The sequence below is a fragment of the Thermobia domestica genome, chromosome 11 (assembly GCF_964235325.1).
Source record: "Thermobia domestica chromosome 11, izTheDome1.hap1.1, whole genome shotgun sequence".
In the NCBI taxonomy this organism is placed as follows: domain Eukaryota; kingdom Metazoa; phylum Arthropoda; class Insecta; order Zygentoma; family Lepismatidae; genus Thermobia; species Thermobia domestica.
The window spans coordinates 156,385,174-156,406,911 of record NC_137464.1 but is presented as its reverse complement, the minus strand read 5'-3'; the positions used below and the strand labels follow the sequence as shown (position 1 = coordinate 156,406,911).

The window sequence follows — 21,738 nt, the reverse complement described above, 5'->3', positions numbered from 1 at the left end:
GACGAAGGCGACAAAAATGTACGCAGTGTGTTTTGGTGAGAGAAAAGCTGAAACCAGTAGTGGTAGACCATCGGTGAAGGCGGTTGAGCGCTAACTGCAACTGGCGAGTAACTGTACGGAGATCACGTGAGCGACAGTAGATAGTAAAGTCATCCACATAAAGCAGCCCATGAACAGAAGGGGAGAGCTGCGACATCACACTGTTCACTGCAATAGCAAACAATGTGACACTCAACACACTACCCTGTGGAACGCCATTCTCTTGTGGAAACGGAGCAGAGAGAGTAGATCCAAGCTTGACTCGAAAAGAACGTTGTTGGAGAAAATTCTGGATGAAGAGAGCCACGTGGCCACGTAAGCCCCAGAGATGGAGTTGCCTCAAAATGCCATATCGCCAAGCGGTGTCATAGGCCTTTTCAAGGTCAAAGAAGATGGTTATCAGATGTTCTTGATGACGAAATGCATCCTGAATAGCACTTTCAAGATGCGCCAAATGATCAGTAGTGGAACGGAAGCGCCGAAAGCCACACTAAAGATTGGAAATGAGGCCATGGTGTTCAAGAAACCAGACTAAGCGGGTATTGATCATCTTCTCCAAAAGTTTACACAGACAGCTAGTCAAGGCGATCGGGCGGTAGCTTCCACTGGATGTGGCAGGTTTAGCAGGCTTCAAAATAGGAATAATGTATGCTTCACGCCAGGCATCGGGGAAGGAGTCTTCAAGCCAGATGCGATTGTACAGGTCAAGAAGATGTTGCTTGCCATCGTCAGGTAGGTGCCGGAGCATAGCATAACAGATGCCATCAGGACCAGGTGCCGTGTCCTTCGTAGAATCCAAAACAGCAGCAAGTTCAGCAGTAGTAAAAGGCAGATTATAAGCTTCAGCGGTTGCAGAGCGGAACTGAAGTGGTGTACGTTCGGTGCGTTGTTTATAAGTGAGGAATCCAGCGGAGTAGTGAGTAGAACTGGATACATCCGTAAAATGACGACCTAATGCAGCAGCAATTCTGTCCTGATCAGTGACCATTACACCATCGATAATAAGGGATGGAACCGCAACGGATTGATTGATTGATTGAAAGTGTTTGGATGGGCGCGTCGACAACGGGGTCTTTTGCACCCTTCTTTGACAGGAACAAAATAAAAGCAATCAGGAAAAAAAATTGTAGTGCAGAAATAATAAAATAAAATAAAAGAGGTATCTGGAGCATGCTAAAGTGGCAGGACTTTGATGAAGTAAAATGTCATAGCATTTAGAAAATGTGCAAACTCAATACACAAAGACTAGGACTGGTTAGTACACAATGACAGGTTAATCTTCTCTGCCGGGGCAGCTCGGCAATAGGTGAACACACGTAGGGCAGCCCATAATTAGTATGGAATATAACAGTGCAGTAATAGAATAAAAGCAAGGAAATGCTATGACAAGCATAAAATCATGAAAGCTAAGAAATAGTAGATAAAATCAGAAATAAATTAATTAAAAGGAAACGTGAGAAATGCACTCACAGAGCATTCAGAACATTCTGATTCTGCAAATAATTGAACATTTTCTGGAGCATGGATTCATCATCTCCAAGCAAAATTGCCATATCGGCTGGTAATCCAAGTCGAGCTCGCTCAGGAGCAAGAGGCACACATTCCACTAAGAGGTGACGAATACTCAGGGGCTGACCACAATGACGACACACAGTCGGAGGCGTACGTCGCAGAAGATGTGCATGGGTAAGATGACTATGTCCAATACGAAGGCGTGCCAAAGTCCGCTCTTCCAGGCGAGATGATCGGGAGCTCGTCGACCAGACTCCAAGGTGGGGCTTCACTGCATGCAACTTATTGTGAATCTGCTCATCCCAGTGTGTCTGCCAGCGGTGAAGAAGAAGACGATCGATCACAGGACGAAGATCAGAGCTGGGAAGCGGTGACGGGTACTCAGGTCCTGTAAGGGCAGCTTCTCTGGCAACACGGTCAGCACGCTCGTTCCCTGGAATACCAACATGGCCAGGCACCCAACAAAATTGGACATCGCAACCTGCAAGTCGTAAGGAACTGCAAGAGAGTAGAATTTGCTGAACTATAGGGTGCACACTTGACACATCCGTGAGACTATGTAAAGCGCTGCTGGAGTCAGAGCACAGGAGAACATGTCGGAGATTGCGTCGACGAATATAATGCAGAGTCTCCAGGATAGCAACCAATTCAGCAGTGAACACAGTGGAAGTAGGATGGAGCTGCAAGCCAGCGCTATGATCATCCGTGACGAAGGCACAACCAACAGAATCTTCATGCTTCGAACCATCCGTGTAGAAGACAGCGTAGGTGCGGTACGCATCCAGAAAAGAGAAGAACTCCTGACAAAATTGTTGATTGCTGGTAACAGACTTCTTAAATTGCGTTAGATGAAAGCTGACAACTGGTGGAAGAACTGTCCATGGAGGAATGGGCAGGAGGCCCAATGGATAGATGGCAGGGACATCGAGTCCAAGAGAAGCACCAAGGTCTATAGCACGAATGCCAAAAGGCCGGGTAGCAGTAGGTCGTGCTTGATATCTGTCATAGCGAGCGCCAGCCTCAAGGGCAAAGGCCGAAGGATGGTCAGGTACGGCACGGATATGGATGTAATAGCGCAGGAGCAGGCAGTCCCGACGGTGGGAAAGAGATGGTTCATGAGCCTCGACATAGAGACTAGGAATAGGGCTAGTTCGGAAAGCTCCAAGCGCCAAACGAAGGCCAAGATGATGTACAGAATCCAGATGACGTAGGATGGAAGGTCGAGCAGAACCATATGCAACACAGCCATAATCCAATTGGGAGCGGATGAGGCTACGATATAGACGCAACATCACCACACGGTCAGCACCCCACGAAAGATGGGACACCAAACGTAGTAAGTTCATGGAGCGGAGACAGCGGTACTTCAGGTCTCGAACGTGAACAGCCCAGGTAAGTCGTCGGTCAAACTCCAAGCCCAGAAAACGAACATGATCCACATAGGACAATCGAGAACAGCCAAGGAACAGCTCAGGATCATAGGCACAGTGACGAAGGCGACAAAAATGTACGCAGTGTGTTTTGGTGAGAGAAAAGCTGAAACCAGTAGTGGTAGACCATCGGTGAAGGCGGTTGAGCGCTAACTGCAACTGGCGAGTAACTGTACGGAGATCACGTGAGCGACAGTAGATAGTAAAGTCATCCACATAAAGCAGCCCATGAACAGAAGGGGAGAGCTGCGACATCACACTGTTCACTGCAACAGCAAACAATGTGACACTCAACACACTACCCTGTGGAACGCCATTCTCTTGTGGAAACGGAGCAGAGAGAGTAGCTCCAAGCTTGACTCTAAAAGAACGTTGTTGGAGAAAATTCTGGATGAAGAGAGCCAAGTGGCCACGTAAGCCCCAGAGATGGAGTTGCCTCAAAATGCCATATCGCCAAGCGGTGTCATAGGCCTTTTCAAGGTCAAAGAAGATGGCTATCAGATGTTCTTGATGACGAAATGCATCCTGAATAGCACTTTCAAGATGCGCCAAATGATCAGTAGTGGAACGGAAGCGCCGAAAGCCACACTGAAGATTGGAAATGAGGCCATGGTGTTCAAGAAACCAGACTAAGCGGGTATTGATCATCTTCTCCAAAAGTTTACACAGACAGCTAGTCAAGGCGATCGGGCGGTAGCTTCCACTGGATGTGGCAGGTTTAGCAGGCTTCAAAATAGGAATAATGTATGCTTCACGCCAGGCATCGGGGAAGGAGTCTTCAAGCCAGATGCGATTGTACAGGTCAAGAAGATGTTGCTTGCCATCGTCAGCCAGGTGCCGGAGCATAGCATAACAGATGCCATCAGGACCAGGTGCCGTGTCCTTCGTACAATCCAAAACAGCAGCAAGTTCAGCAGTAGTAAAAGGCAGATTATAAGCTTCAGCGGTTGCAGAGCGGAACTGAAGTGGAGTACGTTCGGTGCGTTGTTTATAAGTGAGGAATCCAGCTGAGTAGTGAGTAGAACTGGAGACATCCGCAAAATGACGACCTAACGCAGCAGCAATTCTGTCCTGATCAGTGACCATTACACCATCGATAGTAAGGGATGGAACCACAACGGAGGAAACATGTCCCTGTAGACGACGAATTTGCGACCAGACCGCTGTCATGGAGCTGGCAGTAGTAAGAGAAGAAACATAAGAGCGCCAGCTATGACGCTTAGCTTGCTTAATCAGATAGCGGGCTCGAGCACGAAGAAGTCGAAATTGAGCCAAATTATCAGCTGTAGGAGCACGATGAAAAGTACGTAGTGCTCGACGTCGGGCCAGAATAGCGTCACGAATCTCCTCTGACCACCAAGGAACGGTGCGTTTACACCGGGAACCAGCATAGATAGGAATAGAGTCGTGTGCAGCTGCAAGGATACTCTGCTGAAAGGCCTCACAATGACCATCAACAGTAAAACGAGGGTCTAAAGTGAAATGAAAAGTGGCGGAAAAATGATCCCAGTCTGCTCGACGTAGATTATAGGCAGTGAACGGAGCAGAATGGATGAGCGGAAGACCATGCACAAGAATAGGAAAGTGGTCACTGCCACAGAGATCATCATGCACGCGCCAAGTAAGATGGGCACCAAGTTGAGGACTGCAAATGGAGAGGTCCAAATGAGAATAGGTACCAGTAGCAGTAGTAAAATGTGTGGGACTGCCATCATTGAGGAGCAATGAGTTAGTGTTGTCAAGGAAAGTGGAAATCTCTTGACCTCGTGGCTCAGTACGAGGAGAGCCCCACAGTGCATGGTACGAGTTAAAGTCACCCACAAACAGAAATGGGGATGGAAGCTGTCGAGCAATCTGTTCAAGATCGACAGCAGTAAAGGTGTCATGACGCGTAAGGTAGATACAACAAAAAGTAACAGGTTGTCTTAAGAAGACACGAACAGCTATAAGCTGGAAAGCACTATGCACATGGATGAGAGCAGAATGGTAAGCATCAGAGACCCCAATTGCTACACCACCTGCTGCACGACCTGCAGTAAGCTGATCATGACGATATACAGTGTAACCAGAGAGAACGGAGTTGCTAGTAAAGGTAAAATGCGTTTCCTGAAGACAGAATATGGTAGGATGAAACAATGTCAATAACTGCTTAAATTCCTCGTAGTGAGTGGAATAGCCATTTAAATTCCATTGAAGAAGGGACATGTTCAACAAGCATCGAGAACAAGAAGCGAGGTACCGCTCTTGCCTTTTCCACGGCCTTCCACAAGGGTAAAATCATCGAGCTCCTCCTCCACCATATCATCCATAAGAGACTCGTCATCACTAGGTGGACTACGTGACGTATGCTTCTGTTTCTTCGCCCCAGGTGGGCTAGAAGACTGGGTGCGTGAAGATTTCTTCGATGCCTTGGTAGAAGAAGCAGTGGAAGAGGGAGAGACAGCTTTGGAAGCTTGAGCCTGGAGCTGTTGTTTTCGTTCCTTTTTAGTAAGGGGTTTGGTAGAAGGCTGGCTGTTAGACTGCTTCAAAAACTGAGTTATGGTGTGAGTAGGAGTAGACGAGATAGAGCCAGCTGCCGGAGCGGCAGGAGGCTGAGAAGCAGGAATGGGCTTAACAATTCGTGGAGGCGAACGATCTGTCAATGGAAGCTTAGGCTGCGAAGCAGATGATGATCGGTGCTTCGTGCGAGATAGTCCTGGGTTCACAGAAGTAGTGGTACGGGACGCCTTGGAAGAGACTGGCGCACTGGGAACCTCAACGTCAGTTTGGGTAGCAGAATTGACTGTCTGGGTACCTTGGGATCTGCTGGTCTTTAGAAGCGAAGAGAAACTGGTGCCGAAGTTGACTTTTGGCTGTAGTCTTCGTTTAGCCTCAGCAGCGGAGATCTTCTCGATTACCATCAATTCACGGATCTTCTTCTCAGCCAGAAAAGTAGGACAGTCACGTGACCAAGCTGGGTGGTCACCTTTACAATTAGTGCACTTCGATGGGGCCACACATGGGGCCGGACCATGAGCTGCAGAACTACAATTGCCACAGATGGCAGAGGCATGGCAAGAAAGGGCTGAGTGGCCAAAATGTTGGCAGTTGAAGCACCGTAAGGGTAATGGTATGTACGGTCGGACCTTTAAACGGTGGTAGGCAACGTTCAAATGCGTTGGAAGTTCAGGTATAGCGAAAGTTATGATGTAAGAATCTGTGGGCTGTACTGTACCATTTCTCTTTGTACTAATACGATGGACGTCTATCACATGGCTATCCTTAAGTTCAGCACATATTTCCGCCTCTGGTAACTCTCTCAAATCAAAGCAAGTGATGACTCCTTTGCTAGTGTTTAGTTGGCGATGAGGCTCAACCAGAATAGGAACAGGTCCTAACTGCGTACTAGCAAGGAGTAATTTCGACTGTTTTTCTGTGGTCGTCTGAACAAGGAGCGTCCCATTCCGTAATTTCCGAATATGGCCAGGAGGAAACGTTCCTGTGGCAATGTGATGAATTTGACGATGTACTAGGAACGGTGACAATTTGCTTAGTGATCCAGTGGTTTCTGTAGATCTATCCTTAATAATTAAATATCTTGGTGCAAGACCAAGCTTTTCCTCTCTTTCTCTGTCCTGGGTGGGTAGTTGATGCGTATCCATAACTAAATGAAGCCCAAAATCCTCTCATCTTCCCCGTCATGGTTCGAAGCGGCCAACGAGGCTGGCAGGTCCTACCTGCATGACCCTTGTCAGCAAGCTAAGCTGTGACACCAAGTCAAAATGACAAGGAGGCAGAGCCACTTGCACCGCCGACTGATGGGTACTTTTGAGAGGACCCACGTCCCACCGTGTAAGGGGAGGAACCAATGGTTCATTGGAGATTCCCGCACCGCAGACTCCCAGCATTCCCTTTCAGGGCATCACTCCTTCCGGTCCTGCTGGGTGCGCATGCGCTGCACTCCTCCGTCCCACGGCCCCGGGCCCAGCGTCATCCAAGAAAATCCAATCAAAACCAGTCCATTGCAAGGTTGTCTTCTAAAAGAGCAGTCCACATCCGAGGCTTTTATTTGTAACTACGCTCGATCGCAAGTTTTAAATGCCGGGTGATCGGCCCGGCACAACCCCCAACCTGGAGGACCAGTGGCTGATTGCAGTTCCGAAGAACTGGGCGATGGGGGCGCCACATCCCGACGCCGGGAACCGCAACGGAGGAAACATGTCCCTGTAGACGACGAATTTGCGACCAGACCGCTGTCATGGAGCTGCCCGCAGTAAGAGAAGAAACATAAGTGCGCCAGCTATGACGCTTAGCTTGCTTAATCAGATAGCGGGCTCGAGCACGAAGACGACGAAATTGAGCCAAATTATCAGCTGTAGGAGCACGATGAAAAGTACGTAGTGCTTGACGTCGGGCCAGAATAGCGTCACGAATCTCCTCAGACCACCAAGGAACGGTGCGTTTACACCGGGAACCAGCATAGATAGGAATAGAGTCGTGTGCAGCTGCAAGGATACTCTGCTGAAAGGCCTCACAATGACCATCAACACTAAAACGAGGGTCTGAAGTGAAATGAAAAGTGGCGGAAAAATGATCCCAGTCTGCTCGACGGAGATTGTAGGCAGTGAACGGAGCAGAATGGATGAGCGGAAGACCATGCACAAGAATAGAAAAGTGGTCACTGCCACAGAGATCATCATGCACGCGCCAAGTAAGATGGGCACCAAGTTGAGGACTGCAAATGGAGAGGTCCAAATGAGAGTAGGTACCAGTAGCAGTAGTAAAATGTGTGGGACTGCCATCATTGAGGAGCAATGAGTTAGTGTTGTCAAGGAAAGTGGAAATCACTTGACCTCGCGGATCAGTACGAGGAGAGCCCCACAGTGCATGGTAGGAGATAAAGTCACCCACAAACAGAAATGTGGATGGAAGCTGTCGGGCAATCTGTTCAAGATCGACAGCAGTAAAGACGTCATGACGCGTAAGGTAGATACAACAAAAGGTAACAGGTTGTCTTAAGAAGACACGAACAGCTATAAGCTGGAAAGCACTATTCACATGGATGAGAGCAGAATGGTAAGCATCAGAGACCCCAATTGCTACACCACCTGCTGCACGACCTGCAGTAAGCTGATCATGACGATATACAGTGTAACCAGAGAGAACGGAGTTGCTAGTAGAGGTAAAATGCGTTTCCTGAAGACAGAATATGGTAAGATGAAACAATGTCAATAACTGCTTAAATTCCTCGTAGTGAGTGGAATAGCCATTTAAATTCCATTGAAGAAGAGACATGTTCAACAAGCATCGAGAACAAGAAGCGAGGTACTGCGCTTTTTCACGGCCTTCCACAAGGGTAAAATCATCGAGTTCCTCCTCCACCATATCATCCATAAGAGACTCGTCATCACTAGGTGGACTACGTGACGTATGCTTCTGTTTCTTCGCCCCAGGTGGGCTAGAAGACTGGGTGCGTGAAGATTTCTTCGATGCCTTGGTAGAAGAAGCAGTGGAAGAGGGAGAGACAGCTTTGGAAGCTTGAGCCTGGAGCTGTTTTTTTCGTTCCTTCTTAGTGAGGGGTTTGGTAGGAGGCTGGCTGTTTGACTGCTTCAAAAACTGAGTTATGGAGTGAGTAGGAGCAGACGAGATAGAGCCAGCTGCCGGAGCGGCAGGAGGCTGAGAAGCAGGAATGGGCTTAACAATTCGTGGAGGCGAACGATCTGTCAATGGAAGCTTAGGCTGCGAAGCGGATGATGATCGGTGCTTCGTGCGGGATAGTCCTGGGTTCACAGAAGAAGCAGTGGTACGGGACGCCTTGGAAGGGACTGGCGCACTGGGAACCTCAACGTCAGTTTGGGTAGCAGAATTGACTGTCTGAGTACCTTGGGATCTGCTGGTCTTTAGAAGCGAAGAGAAACTGGTGCCGAAGTTGACTTTTGGCTGTAGTCTTCGTTTAGCCTCAGCGGCGGAGATCTTCTCGATTACCATCAATTCACGGATCTTCTTCTCAGCCATAAAATTAGGACAGTCACGTGACCAAGCTGGGTGGTCACCTTTACAATTAGTGCACTTCGATGGGGCCACACATGGGGCCGGACCAAGAGCTGCAGAACTACAATTGCCACAGATGGCAGAGGCATGGCAAGAAGGGGCTGAGTGGCCAAAATGTTGGCAGTTAAAGCACCGTAAGGGTAGTGGTATGTACGGGCGGACCTTCAATCGGTGGTAAGCAACGTTCAAATGCGTTGGAAGGTCAGGTAAAGCGAAAGTAATGACATACGAATCCGTGGGCTGTATTGTACCATTTTTCTTCGTAGTAATTCGATGGACGTCTGTCACATGGCTATCCTTAAGTTCGGCACATATTTCCGCCTCTGGTAACTCTCTCAAATCGAAGCAAGTGATGACTCCTTTGCTAGTGTTTAGTTGCCGATGAGGCTCAACCAGAATAGGAACAGGTCCTAACTGCGTACTAGCTAGAAGTAATTGTGACTGTTTTTCTGTGGTCGTTTGAACAAGGAGCGTCCCATTCCGTAATTTGCGAATATGGCCAGGAGGAAACGTTCCTGTGGCAATGTGATGAAGTTGACGATGAACGATGAACGGTGACAATTTACTTAATGCTCCAACGGTATCACTCGATCTATCTTTAATGATTAAATATCTTGGTGCAAGACCAAGCTTTTCCTCTCTCTCTCTCTGTCCTGGGTGGGTGGTTGATGCGTAGCCATAACTATAGAAAGCCCAAAATCCTCTCAGCTTCCCCGTCATGGTTCGAAGCGGCCAACGAGGCTGGCAGGTCCTACCTGCATGACCCTTGTCAGCAAGCTAAGCTGTGACACCAAGTCAAAATGACAAGGAGGCAGAGCCACTTGCACCGCCGACTGATGGGTACTTTTGAGAGGACCCACGTCCCACCGTGTAAGGGGAGGAACCAATGGTTCATTGGAGATTCCCGCACCGCAGACTCCCAGCATTCCCTTTCAGGGCATCACTCCTTCTGGTCCTGCTGGGTGCGCATGCGCTGCACTCCTCCGTCCCACGGCCCCGGGTCCAGCGTCATCCAAGAAAATCCAAAAGCAAAACCAGTCCATTGCAAGGTTGTCTTCTAAAAGAGCAGTCCACATCCGAGGCTTATATTTTTAACTATGCTCGATCGCAGGTTTTAAATGCCGGGTGATCGGCCCGGCACAACCCCCAACCTGGAGGACCAGTGGCTGATTGCAGTTCCGAAGAACTGGGCGATGGGGCGCCACATCCCGACGCCGTACCCCAAATTTCGAATGGCTCCTATACGAATCCCCTTTGAAGTAGAGCTGTAAACTTTTACAGGTGTGTTATGTCTATCATTACACATATACAAATTTTGAGGAAAATTTAAAACATATGAGCCACATTTCAGCTTCAAATTTGGTGATTTCACATGGAATGATCAATATGTCATTTGTCAAAAAAAAAAAAACTTTCCTATGAACGTCATTGTGCGGCTTTTACGCCTAATATTTTCTATTTGGAATCTTCCCCAAATTCATAAGTAATAGTTATAATGCAAAGCACTCCTTGGTTTCTCTGAATTAGGGACAAAAACAACAAAATAAAAAATAAACTCGGAAAACTTCGAACTTAATTGTTCTTAACCTTCATTTGAAATAAATAAAATTATATATATATAATATTTTAAAGAGGTGTCATGAGAGAAACATAAGTAAAAATTTATTCTGGTCAATCAGAAACAAGCAACGAACGACCCTTTGACACTGTAAACTGCACCAATTTTATTTTTCTTTATAGTTAACTTTACTAACTACAGCGAGAAAAAAAAATGCGAAATTGTAGCGTACAAATGTTCATTTTTCAAAGTTCAGGTATGGTATTAATCAAAATCTGCTCTTTTAGTTTGCTAGACTGGATTGAGGAGTTTCCTCTTTCTATAATAACATTCACATACGAAAGGGGACGACCAAACGAACATTTTAGATATCTTCATATGGAGTATTCATTCCTGATCGATGTTCTTGAAAGCTGGCTGTTACGTACAATGTAATCACACTTTTAATGTGACTCAAATTTATTTTCCAGCTACCTTCTTGAGGCAGGCCGAGGAGAAAGAAACACAGAAAATCCTCTTAAGCTCTGTGCTGATGCACCCTCTGTAGAGCAATGAGGAAGGAATTTCTGCTTCTCGTAGAAAAATTACACATACTGTTTCAAAGATGAATCCACAGTAGAAATTATTATCGTTAAAGAGAAAACAATAAAATACTTTCTTAATACACTTTCAATTTCGGAATAGCACCTGATGAATTTTTACTTAACTTTTTTCCTTTCCTTTTATTTTTATTTTATTTTTTATTTATTTATTTATTTTGCAAGTATTTAGACGAATGAATATTGAAGTGTATTTTTAAATTGATTAAGGTCTGGAGTGTTACCGTGAAAGAGCGAATGCGAAGCCACATATAAGTATGTTGTATTACACTTGTAAATCAAAGGAATAATGATAAATTACCAATAAGTAGAAAACTGTCAATTGTTAAGTCATATATATATGAATATTGAATAACATGGAAAGTAAGATGAAACATGTCTGCTATATTGGATCACAGTTACTCATTATGGTTTGCTCGGTTTCCATGAGTTCAGTGGCCCCAAGCATTAAATGTAGTCTTGGGGTCCAATTATCGGAATAAAACTAACAGTGTTATAAAGTCCTGTTTGGGGCCCTTTGTTTCAAGAATATGAAGAATGGGGCCCCAGCTTCATATTGTCTAAATGTGTATTGGGGCCCCGTGAATGCCAAAAGGAGTGTGATTTTCTATAAAGTCCTGTTAGAGAGGGCCCGCCAGGGATCCCTGCACTCCTGCCCTGGCCAGTCCGAGCCTGAAGTGAATGAAAAAAGTCAAAAAAAAGTAAAAAAAAAAAAAAAAAGCAAGCAAATGAATGAAACAAACGTGGTTGGCATTTCCTTTAATAGCTATAGTTAAATTAATCTTATCACTTAATTTCTATCATAGGAATTGGACACTCAACAATTTTAGGGAAAATTTGACAAGAAAAGGAAAAATTTTGTGTCAGTCGAGGGAAATTTTCTTAAGGAAACCTACGAATACTGCTGTCCCTTTCAGTCTACGGAACATATTCTAGAACAGTAGCTCCCAACCTTGTTTCCATGGCACCCTAATTTCATAAAACCTGTATATTTTACGCTCCCTTTCATTTATCAAACATGTAGGTTTGGGAAGTTTACTAAAACTAAATTAGGGCTATAAGTGGTAATTACAAGTAGAGCACTATTCATAATTTGTGATTTATTTGTCAGTACTTGCGCCCTCAGACTGGAAACCACTGTTCTAGAACCTAATCGTTCACAAGTTCGAAGTTTAACGTCCCTTTCAACATCGAGGCTACACGAAACGTGGGATCCAAAACCACATAGTCTCCGCCCGAAATCAAACCTGGGTCTCCAGCTCCGAAGGTGCATACTCTAACCATATATCCACAAAGTAGTTCCACATTCCCACATTTGTTTCTATGAGTTGAACTCACTATTTAATGGCGACTTTGCTTTCATTTTTCTGCTTTTGAGCAAAGTCAAGGAGAAAGATATCCTATTCTTTGGACATTCTGGAATTTGCCTGATTTGACATTTTGCCTCATTAGATCAATATGGGTAGTTTAGGAATCGTTGGGAATTTTCCGAGAAGAAATCCATTACTTTCTTCTTTGAGGAAGTTTCATCAAGTAAACGAAGGTCATGCATTTAATAAGTTACAAAATCCCATTTAGAGTCTGCTCTTTGCATAAACTAATTAATCTTCCCAAGCCATCTCACTGACATGGGGAAGTCTATTCAGTACGGACATTACCTTTATTCGGAAAGTGAAAACAATGTTAAACAATGGGCACAAGATTATTCTTCAGTTTAACCAACTAAAGACATTCAGTTTAATATGGTTCTTTCGGTATATTATAGTTACCTCAAGTCCGTTTCCATAGCCCTTCCCGCTGGTCTAGAAGCTAGTGCGTGTGTCTTTGATGCATGTGGTCGTTCCGGATTCGATTCTCGATGGAGTAGCAGAAAAAAAATAACTTTACAATCATTCATTTTCATTAAGCATCCGTTATCTTTAACCTAAAGAGCATAATCGTGGGGCGTTTAAGTAAAAGAATATTTCATTTTTTCGTACGTTTTCATTCAGCTACCCACGTTTGACTAAGGACTAGCGCTAGCGCACGCGCATTTGGTGCACATGGTCACATGTTCGATACTCAGTAGGAGTACTGAATGTATTACGTTGTTTTGGAATCCATCTTAAACTGTAAGCCTATGTCTCATATATAGTGTCCGTGCTTAAAAGGCATGAGAAACAGCCACCAAGAACAAACAACTTTCCATTTTTTCAAAGCAGTAAAACAAAAAAAGAAAACATAACGTTGACTTCCTTGTGTTATTCTCGGTTTAAAAGTACAACGTAGCTTTTGAATATAATGAAATTAGAAGTTAATTAATAAGCTCTCACACAAACCGAATTCTGTAAATTAAACGAATATGATAATAACGTGCCACGGTGGTTCGGTAAAACGCTCTCTCTTGGTGCGAGGGGCACTTTCTTCGATCCCAGACCATGTGAGTTTGTCGTGGATAACATAGTGTTTGTAGTTTTCTAGGGTTCTTCTGTTTCCTCCCACACTATCATTTTACCAATTATTTCATAATCATTCACTTTCATTAATGATTCATCTCATCTTCTTTAACAGGGTATCTGCCAAAATAACAAAACCAAAAATCTGGACTTTTTCTTGACCTTTATCTTTTAATCAGACTCTACTTTAAAAAGTTGGAAAATAGCAATTAAGAAAAATTATACTTTTTTCATGGAAAAGTGCCACAAAAATGATAATTACAACCCGATCCTTTTTTCTTCCCTTCTAAGAGAAACATCTAAAATCGCTGAAACACGTCTTAATTTGAAATTAAAATCCTAAATACAACTTTCCTGCCCTTACCCTTGATGGATTTCGAGATATGGCCATCTTATTTTAACAATTACAACCAGGCCTCCTTTTTCCTCTCCACCTTTTCCCTTACTTTGTAGAAGAAATATGAAAAAAAAAAAACTCTCAAACAAGTTTTTAGTTATTTTAAATGAAAAGTCCAAATACAAAACTTCATAGGTCTTATTCAGAGTTGTTCTGACCCGTGATTAGTGTCATACTAAAGAGTTCGACTAACATATGTCTCCTGCAGTAGTCAGGCCTTTAGTATGACGCTAATCATACGTCAAAACGACTCTGCATAAGGCGGAATGTCTCTAAACTTAACGAATTTCGAAATATGGCCCTCTTATTTTAACAACTGCAACCCAATTTTTTCCTACCCGCCCTTTTCTTCCCTTTTAGAGGAAATATCAAAAAATGCCGAAACATTCCTTTGGCTATTTTAAATGAAAAACATAAATACCAAATTTCATGTCTCCGAACAGTGTATTTCGAGATATAGCTCTCCAATTAAAACACTTGTAGCTCCACCTTTTTCTAGCCATCATTGTTCCTTCTTAGGCTAAAAATCAAAAAACGATGAAAATGAGTTTAAAAAATTATTTTAAATGAGAAGTCCAAATGCAAATATCGAATTTCATTTCTCTAATCTTAAGATATTCCGAGATATGAACATATTATAATAATTGTAATTCCCACCCCTTTTTCCTCATTCCTTGTTCTTCCCTTTTAGTTCAAATTTTAAATAAACGCTGAAAGACGTGTCTAATCATTTTAAATGAGACGTCCATATACCAAATTTCATGTCTCTAACCTTCAGAGATTTCGAGATACGGCCATTTTAATATAATTGCCACTTCTCTTTTTACCACTTTCCTGTCGAATTTCCAAAAATCCTTTCTTAGTGGGACCTTACTACAGTGGTGCCCACCCCCTCATGTCCATGACGCACCCCCCCTGAATTGTCTATCCGTAGGTGTTCTTCCATTAAAAAGAAATCTTTTCGGTTAATTTTTACACCCACTCAAACATATTTATACAGATTTTTCACCACCACCCCCAAATATTTCAATGACGCAGTTTGCATCATAGCCCCCCTTTGTGGGCACCCCTGCTTACTATGCCAAATCTTATGTTTCTACCTTAAGGGTTTGGGCTGGGTATTGATCAGTCAGTCAGTATGACTTCTTTTATACACAGAGATTGCACCTTTTGCTTTACATTCTTGTGCAACACCAGGGTTACAAAGGATGGTGCCTATTATTCAAATAGTGTTCGAACCATTATTTGTGATTTATTCGAGGTGCTAAATTTCTTGCAGGGTATGATTTTATACGCACATACTGAAAAGGAAGTGCATTCTCATAAAGCTTCTGTTGTACTTTAGTCTCTTTTCAGGAGCGATGCTATATGAGACGTGGACCTAGTTTAAGAGATTCAAATTTCAAGGTTTCCCTAAGGGAAATCGAACCCGGGACCTTGCGCACCAAAGACGCGCGCCCTGCCGTAATGCTTCGGGTACATCTCAACTGCTTGGATAGTTATATAGGGCTATAAACTTTGCAACAAATACTCAAGCTCAAAGTCTGTATACCTTCTGCAAGATAAGTTACGCAGACAGTTTTATGCTTCATAAAGGTCACGCTCTTCATAAGTTACACGTGTGAAGAATAAATATCTCTTAGGTAAAACAATATGTAAATTATCTACATCTATAATTAAAAATATATGTGTGTGTTTTGGGGGGAAAAGGAGAACAAGTCCCAAATTGTTAATTTTTAGTTACCCACAGTTTCACAGTATCCATAATATGGATCCGAACTCGTACTTTTTTTTTTTTTAAGTAACCCCAGCAACAGTAACGTGATGAACGTATTCCTGGTCTCCCATACGAAAGAAATGAAAGCTTTAAGTTCTACGTTCCAATGTTATGTCAAAGGAGGCTAAAGGAGGCATTGATGATAAGAAACGAATGAAATGGTGAAATGAAGAAAGTAGGAGGAAACGGGTGAACCCCGAGAGAACCCACGCACAGGGTGTTTGTCTACCAAAATGTTCACTTGGTGCAAGCTGGGATTGAACCAAAGACCCCATACACCAGGTCTGAATGCTCTACCACTGAGTCACCGCAGCTCCTCTCACATCCGAAAGAGTCAATATTTCACAACAAACTGTGGGTAACTAAAAATTAGTAATATTAGACTTGTTCCCCTTCCTCCTTTAAAAAAAATACTGTTCCCATATATTGTTGAAATGGAAAGGTTTTCAATTTTCTTAAATCTTGGAACTGTAACAATCTCCGGATATGAAGAAAAGTTAATTTAAGTATATGACATTACATCACTTCCAATTTTTTTTGTTGTGAATGGGCTACAGTAATTTAAGGTTACTTACCTAAGGAAATGATCTCTTACTGAAATTAAAGATAATCGAATTTCCAGGGATGTGGGATTCTCTGATCGTGTAAATCTAACCGAATTTCGAATAAAACCACCGGGCCATAATTTCATTACGTATACTGGAATCCTGGATGAGATCCCTGATTGTAATACATACATTTCCATTTTCCCCAGAAGAAAGTATTGCGTTGCATACCCCGCCATAAGATCTTTTAAGCATGTGTGTGAGAAATGGAGGGGAGAGGAGTAAGTCCAAAGTCTTTATTTTTATGTAAAGAAGGAAAACTACAGCCCAACTGTTGCATTCCAGTGAAATGACTAATAATGAGAAGACAGAACACAGATCTTGAATTTGGAATTTGAACTTAGAGGAGAGGTACATATTTATGTAAAGAGGCACAAAATTGAAATGGATATCTTTAAGTTTTACGTCCCACGATTATGCTGGCTAGGCTAAAGGAGATCGTGATGATCAGAAATGAATCAAATAATAGAATGAAGAAAGTGGGAGGAAACGGGAGAGCCCCAAGAAAACCCACGCACTCATGGGCGGCGGTTAGGGGGGCAAAGGGGGGCAGTTGCCCCCACTTCTCTGAAATGACCTATTAATGTATATAGTTCCATTTTGAAATGTAATTTTTTTGTATGTATTTAGAAAAAATGTTCCATAGTCTCTATAATATTTGCCGTTGCGTAAGTACGTATTGGTTGTCTTCCCGTGGAGTTAAGAAAGCTACAGGAATTGCGTTTTAATTGTCACGAATATGGTCCAAAAATTAATCTATTGGAGCGCAACATTTCTAGCATACTTTCATTTCTTCTTACAAGGGCTCAATGTAAGTCCAATATGAGTTAATCAGCCGCTTTGGAACTGATATAACATTTCGCAAAAAAAAATCTTTCAGAAATTCTTCTTTAATTGCACAAAAATTGACAGTTCGTAAAATGCCTTTTCTTCTTTCTAATAGTAAGGAATATTTTGATTTGATTTGATGTGAAATATTTTGAGTTTAACATCCCGTTCAACAGCGAGGCTATAGGAGACGTAGATCTACTGATTAACGTGAAATCCGATGGGCTCCCGCCGCGAATCGAACCCGTCTCTCCCACGCCACAGGCGTGTACGCTAACCGCTTAGCCACAAAAGGAGCTCAGTAAGTAATATTAATTAAAAGGAGAGTAATAAAAAACAGCTTCAACCTTTTCCATTGTTTTGGAGTGGTGTGTTTAGGGGTGTACGAGAACGAACATATTTCGAGATTTATTTAACCCTTATAGGATCTTGCCTTTTTGGGCTATTTTTTAGACTTTCAGTCAAGCAGCTACTGCATCGCCACTATTTATGCTAGGATCATGGTTCATACCCCATTCTCTTCAGAATAGAGCTGGCTTTCAAATGGTACCACTTGCATGCCCATACCATATACCAGGAGAGGGAAAATTGATGTCGAAGGGAAAATTTTGAGGGGGAATTTTTTTTTGTCCAACTTTGGGCCCCGCTGCCCCCCCCCCCCTGTGTGAAAGTAGAGACCTTCAAAAAATCCGATAAATAGTGATTGGTAAACTAAATGCGTGTACCAAATTTCAAGTTTCTATCTTGAATAGTAAGGGCGGGAGAAATTTTATCAAAAATTCCCACAATGCCCCAAATTACCACAAAACACTATGATCTCAGGGAAAATATTTCCTGAGACATCCCTAATTACCCTAGGGACATGTGTCGCCCATATTCTCTTCTGAATAGAACTGCCTTTCAGGCGGTACCATTCACATGTCTCTATCATGTATCTAAGGCGGGAAATTCCAGAAAAAAGGGATTTTTTGGGTCTAAATTTCCCTTTTTTCAACTTTTTGCCCCTCTGGACCCCCCCTGTTTTAACGCAGAAATCTGAAAAAAAAATCTGTTAAATGCTACGCGGTGGACTGAATGTTTGTGCACAATTTCAATCTTCTAGGTGCAAAAATAAGCCCGCCAAAAAAAAAAAAAATTCAGAAAATTCCTCATGTTACCCTATACAGAAGTATATTTTTAAAAAATCACTGAGACGTTCCTAATTACCCTAGAATAATAATTCGACCGTCATTCTCTTTAGAATGGAACGGCCTTTCAGACGGTATGACTCACGTGTCTCCATCATGTATGTGAGGCGGGAAAATCCTGAAAAACGGGATTTTTTGGGTAAAAATATCCCTTTTTTCAACCCTTCGCCCCTCTGGTTCTCCCCCTGTTTTAGCACTGATATCGGAACAAAAAATCTGGTAAATACTACTCGGTGGACTGAATGTTTGTGCAAAATTTTAATCTTCTACGTGAAAAAATAAGCCCGCCAAAAAATAATGAACATAGACTTCATAAGGGAAAATTTCTATTTCAAAATTATGACGTCATCACCTCCTATGTCTAGACGCAGGACGGTCTGAAACCATACGTAATGTCTTCTACAATGTATCTGGACTTGAAAAACAAACAAAAAAAAAAAAACTGGACGAAAAAGCTCAAATAGAAGAGAAATAACGCAATGTACGATGAAAAATGCGTATCGTACAAATTGTACGATAAGATCCCCAAAGGGTTAAATGTCGTAGCATACGCTTGTACTATTTACTTTCATTTTCTAAGAGTAATGACATAGCCTATATTTAATAGCACGTGTGGAACTAAAAATTACGTTGTTCATTAATCCCCAGTTTCAATATAACTTCTTCAAAACAAGCCTCATTATTTATTACTATGATTAATATTATCCTTTGTATTTATTTGTTTAGCAATTTGTTATTAAATAATGTGATCACACAATCTTCCAGACAATTTTAAGATGTTCATGAGCAAAGAATCAAATCTTACATCTTCGTTTAAGAATATAAAGGACTAGTACCTACGTGCGTTGCTCTTATCAATTTACTTAACAAAATTTGAAATACGATATACGGTATTTTAACTGAAAAAGACAGTATCCTATTAGCTATACAACCTTTCGTCAAACAAACATTAGAAGCAACCAGGGAAACTAACATTGATATACAAATATTCAGATCATGCCTTGCCCCCTCCCACTTTTAACGTCCAATTGCCGCCACTGCACGCACCCATAAAGCTCACTTAGCGAGAGCTGGGATCGAACCAAAAACCCCATGCATCAGAGGTAAACGTTCCTACCACTGAGAAACTGCGACCCTAGAAAGGCATAGTTAGTATTTTGTAAAACACAGTTGTCAGGAGATTATTATGACATGTCATTAATCGAATATTTCTGGTTGCGCTTTGCATATATAAAAGAATGACAACTTGACGTGGATTCAACCTACAACTGGAATCAAACCCAGGTCTTCAACGCCAAAAATAAAAGCATTAACAGTTTAGTCACGAGGAAATGTCAGTTTCTTTTAAATAGACTTTTAAAACACAGGTTTTCAGTTAGATCTGAATATATTCGCGATTATATCGAGAACCGTTGATCACATTTCAATGCTGTTTTCACTAATGAAATAAGTTCTTACATACAGATTTACTGGAGAAATAAGTTTCAGTCTCGTCTGCAGATAAAAGTTGTTAAATCAATCAAATCATTCATGCTCAATACAATATCACTGTTTTCCCTTGCATCATTCAATTACCAAGTTAGAAAATTGTTTAGGCTAATGTTAGATTAATAAATAGATTAAAATTAATTTAAATATAAATATCCGTACCTTAAATAGATTGCTAGGAGAAATTTCACTAGCACCTGATCCTCATCAGTGCAGAGCCTAGAATCCGTGTAAGAATACAGACGATCAGAGAATACATAGGTAACGCCACTGATGCGGAAGAGGGTGTCATTGTCGTTGTTTCGTACTGTTCTTCCCAACGTCCAGGAGTACTCCATTCGTTGTTCATCATATTTGATTTGTTAGCCATTGGATCTGGATACATGTACGATTTAGTGCCTGTGTAACCACGAATCACCCTGTAGTTTGGTTCGTCCAAGTTTACTTTATTCTGTATTAGATTTTGGAGACGATTTGAGATAACCCACAAATTACCCATATTATCGAAACCAAACGTATCTGGCCATTGCAAAAGCTTCTCGTCTTTGGAAATCACCATTTGATTTTCACTTGTGAATGGTCGGCTAGAATTCCAACGAGCGATTGCATCCTCTCCAAGAAGTCCATAATATAAAATTCCTGTATTGTCCATTGCAAGACCATCACTAATTGAACTTTTACGTCCTAATTTAATTACCGACCCAGAGATATCACGAGATTTTACAGGATCTTTGAGAATCTCTGTTGGAACTGAAAACAATTCATAGCTGCTCAACGGACAATAGTAAAGATTTCTGGCGCCGTCTTTTAGAGGAGATAATGCAACACCATCTACTTGGACATTGACTGCCAGGTAGTCCCCTGCTACTTGTATTCTCTGGGCATCTGGGTCCGCTCGCATGGATTGGTCCATTGCTTTCCATGCTCGGTTAAGTCGTAAGCTATAAATCACAATAGCAGCTTCACGAGCATCACTAATATACGCATAATAATCATCGGAATCTTCACCGCCCGAGACATCTATGACAATGTCATTAAGGAAACTTTTGTTATGCGACGCCACTTCATCTGGGAATACAAAAGTACGTAGAATTCGGTCAGTATTCAGATCTATTATTACTAATTTTGGAGGGCATGTATTATCCGCAATTTCGTGAATATTTACGCGCCCAACATCTACAGCCCACATGCGTCCCTTAGGATCAATTTCCATACTTTGGATATACTGTAAGGAAGTGCAGTTGCCTAAAGTTTGCATCTGCCAGCTTGGATATGGACGCAACTTAGGTGATGCATTGCTGCCCTCCGGGGTCAAGGGTACCCAATTCAAGGATGACGGCACACCTGATCTCCATCGAGGCACTGTAAGGAATATTTTGTCTCGCCACACCTTGATTCCTGCTAGTGCGTTATTAGCCGGTATATAACGATTATACTGAAGAGCGTAAGCTTTAGCCTGGTCATTTGGCCAAGCATAATCAAGCTTAAACCATTCATAAACAACTCGAAACTCGTTGATTTCATCTTGAGCAAACACTGTCGATGCTTTAAGAAATGTTAAAAACACAAAAAGAAACTGCGCACTTGGGAAAATTAACATTGTGGGAAGTTTCTTCATCACAATCACCAAAAGTTTTACTAGACTATCTTTCTGAGAAAGTTTAAAAAAAAAAATAGCCACAAAATATTCGGTACACCACAACACACTGCACGCGCATGCATGAAAATAAACTGTGTACCGCTGTTGTTTTGGTAGAGGCTTTTGACGACTTTGCGTAACTGGTAGTGGGCGTGTGAAGTCAACCGAAGATTACCGAAGAGCGCCGAATGGATGTCACTAATTCAAAAGCAAG

General features: G+C 42.5%; 1 protein-coding gene across 2 annotated transcripts in view; it reads right to left on the bottom strand.

Moving 5' to 3' along the window:
• Positions 1 to 21,738, bottom strand: part of LOC145664513 (protein yellow-like) — a 307,857-nt gene that overhangs the window by 40,771 nt on the left and 245,348 nt on the right. Inside the window, exon 1 of one of the 2 annotated variants that reach the window (XM_081731249.1) lies at positions 20,048 to 21,656. The exons of the other annotated variant lie outside the window; for it this stretch is intronic. Within the exon in view, the coding sequence (XP_081587375.1) occupies positions 20,076 to 21,503 (1,428 nt within the window). The 5' untranslated portion in view covers positions 21,504 to 21,656 and the 3' untranslated portion in view covers positions 20,048 to 20,075. Of the gene's footprint in view, positions 1 to 20,047; positions 21,657 to 21,738 lie in introns of those variants that run through there. 2 annotated transcript variants of the gene reach the window in all.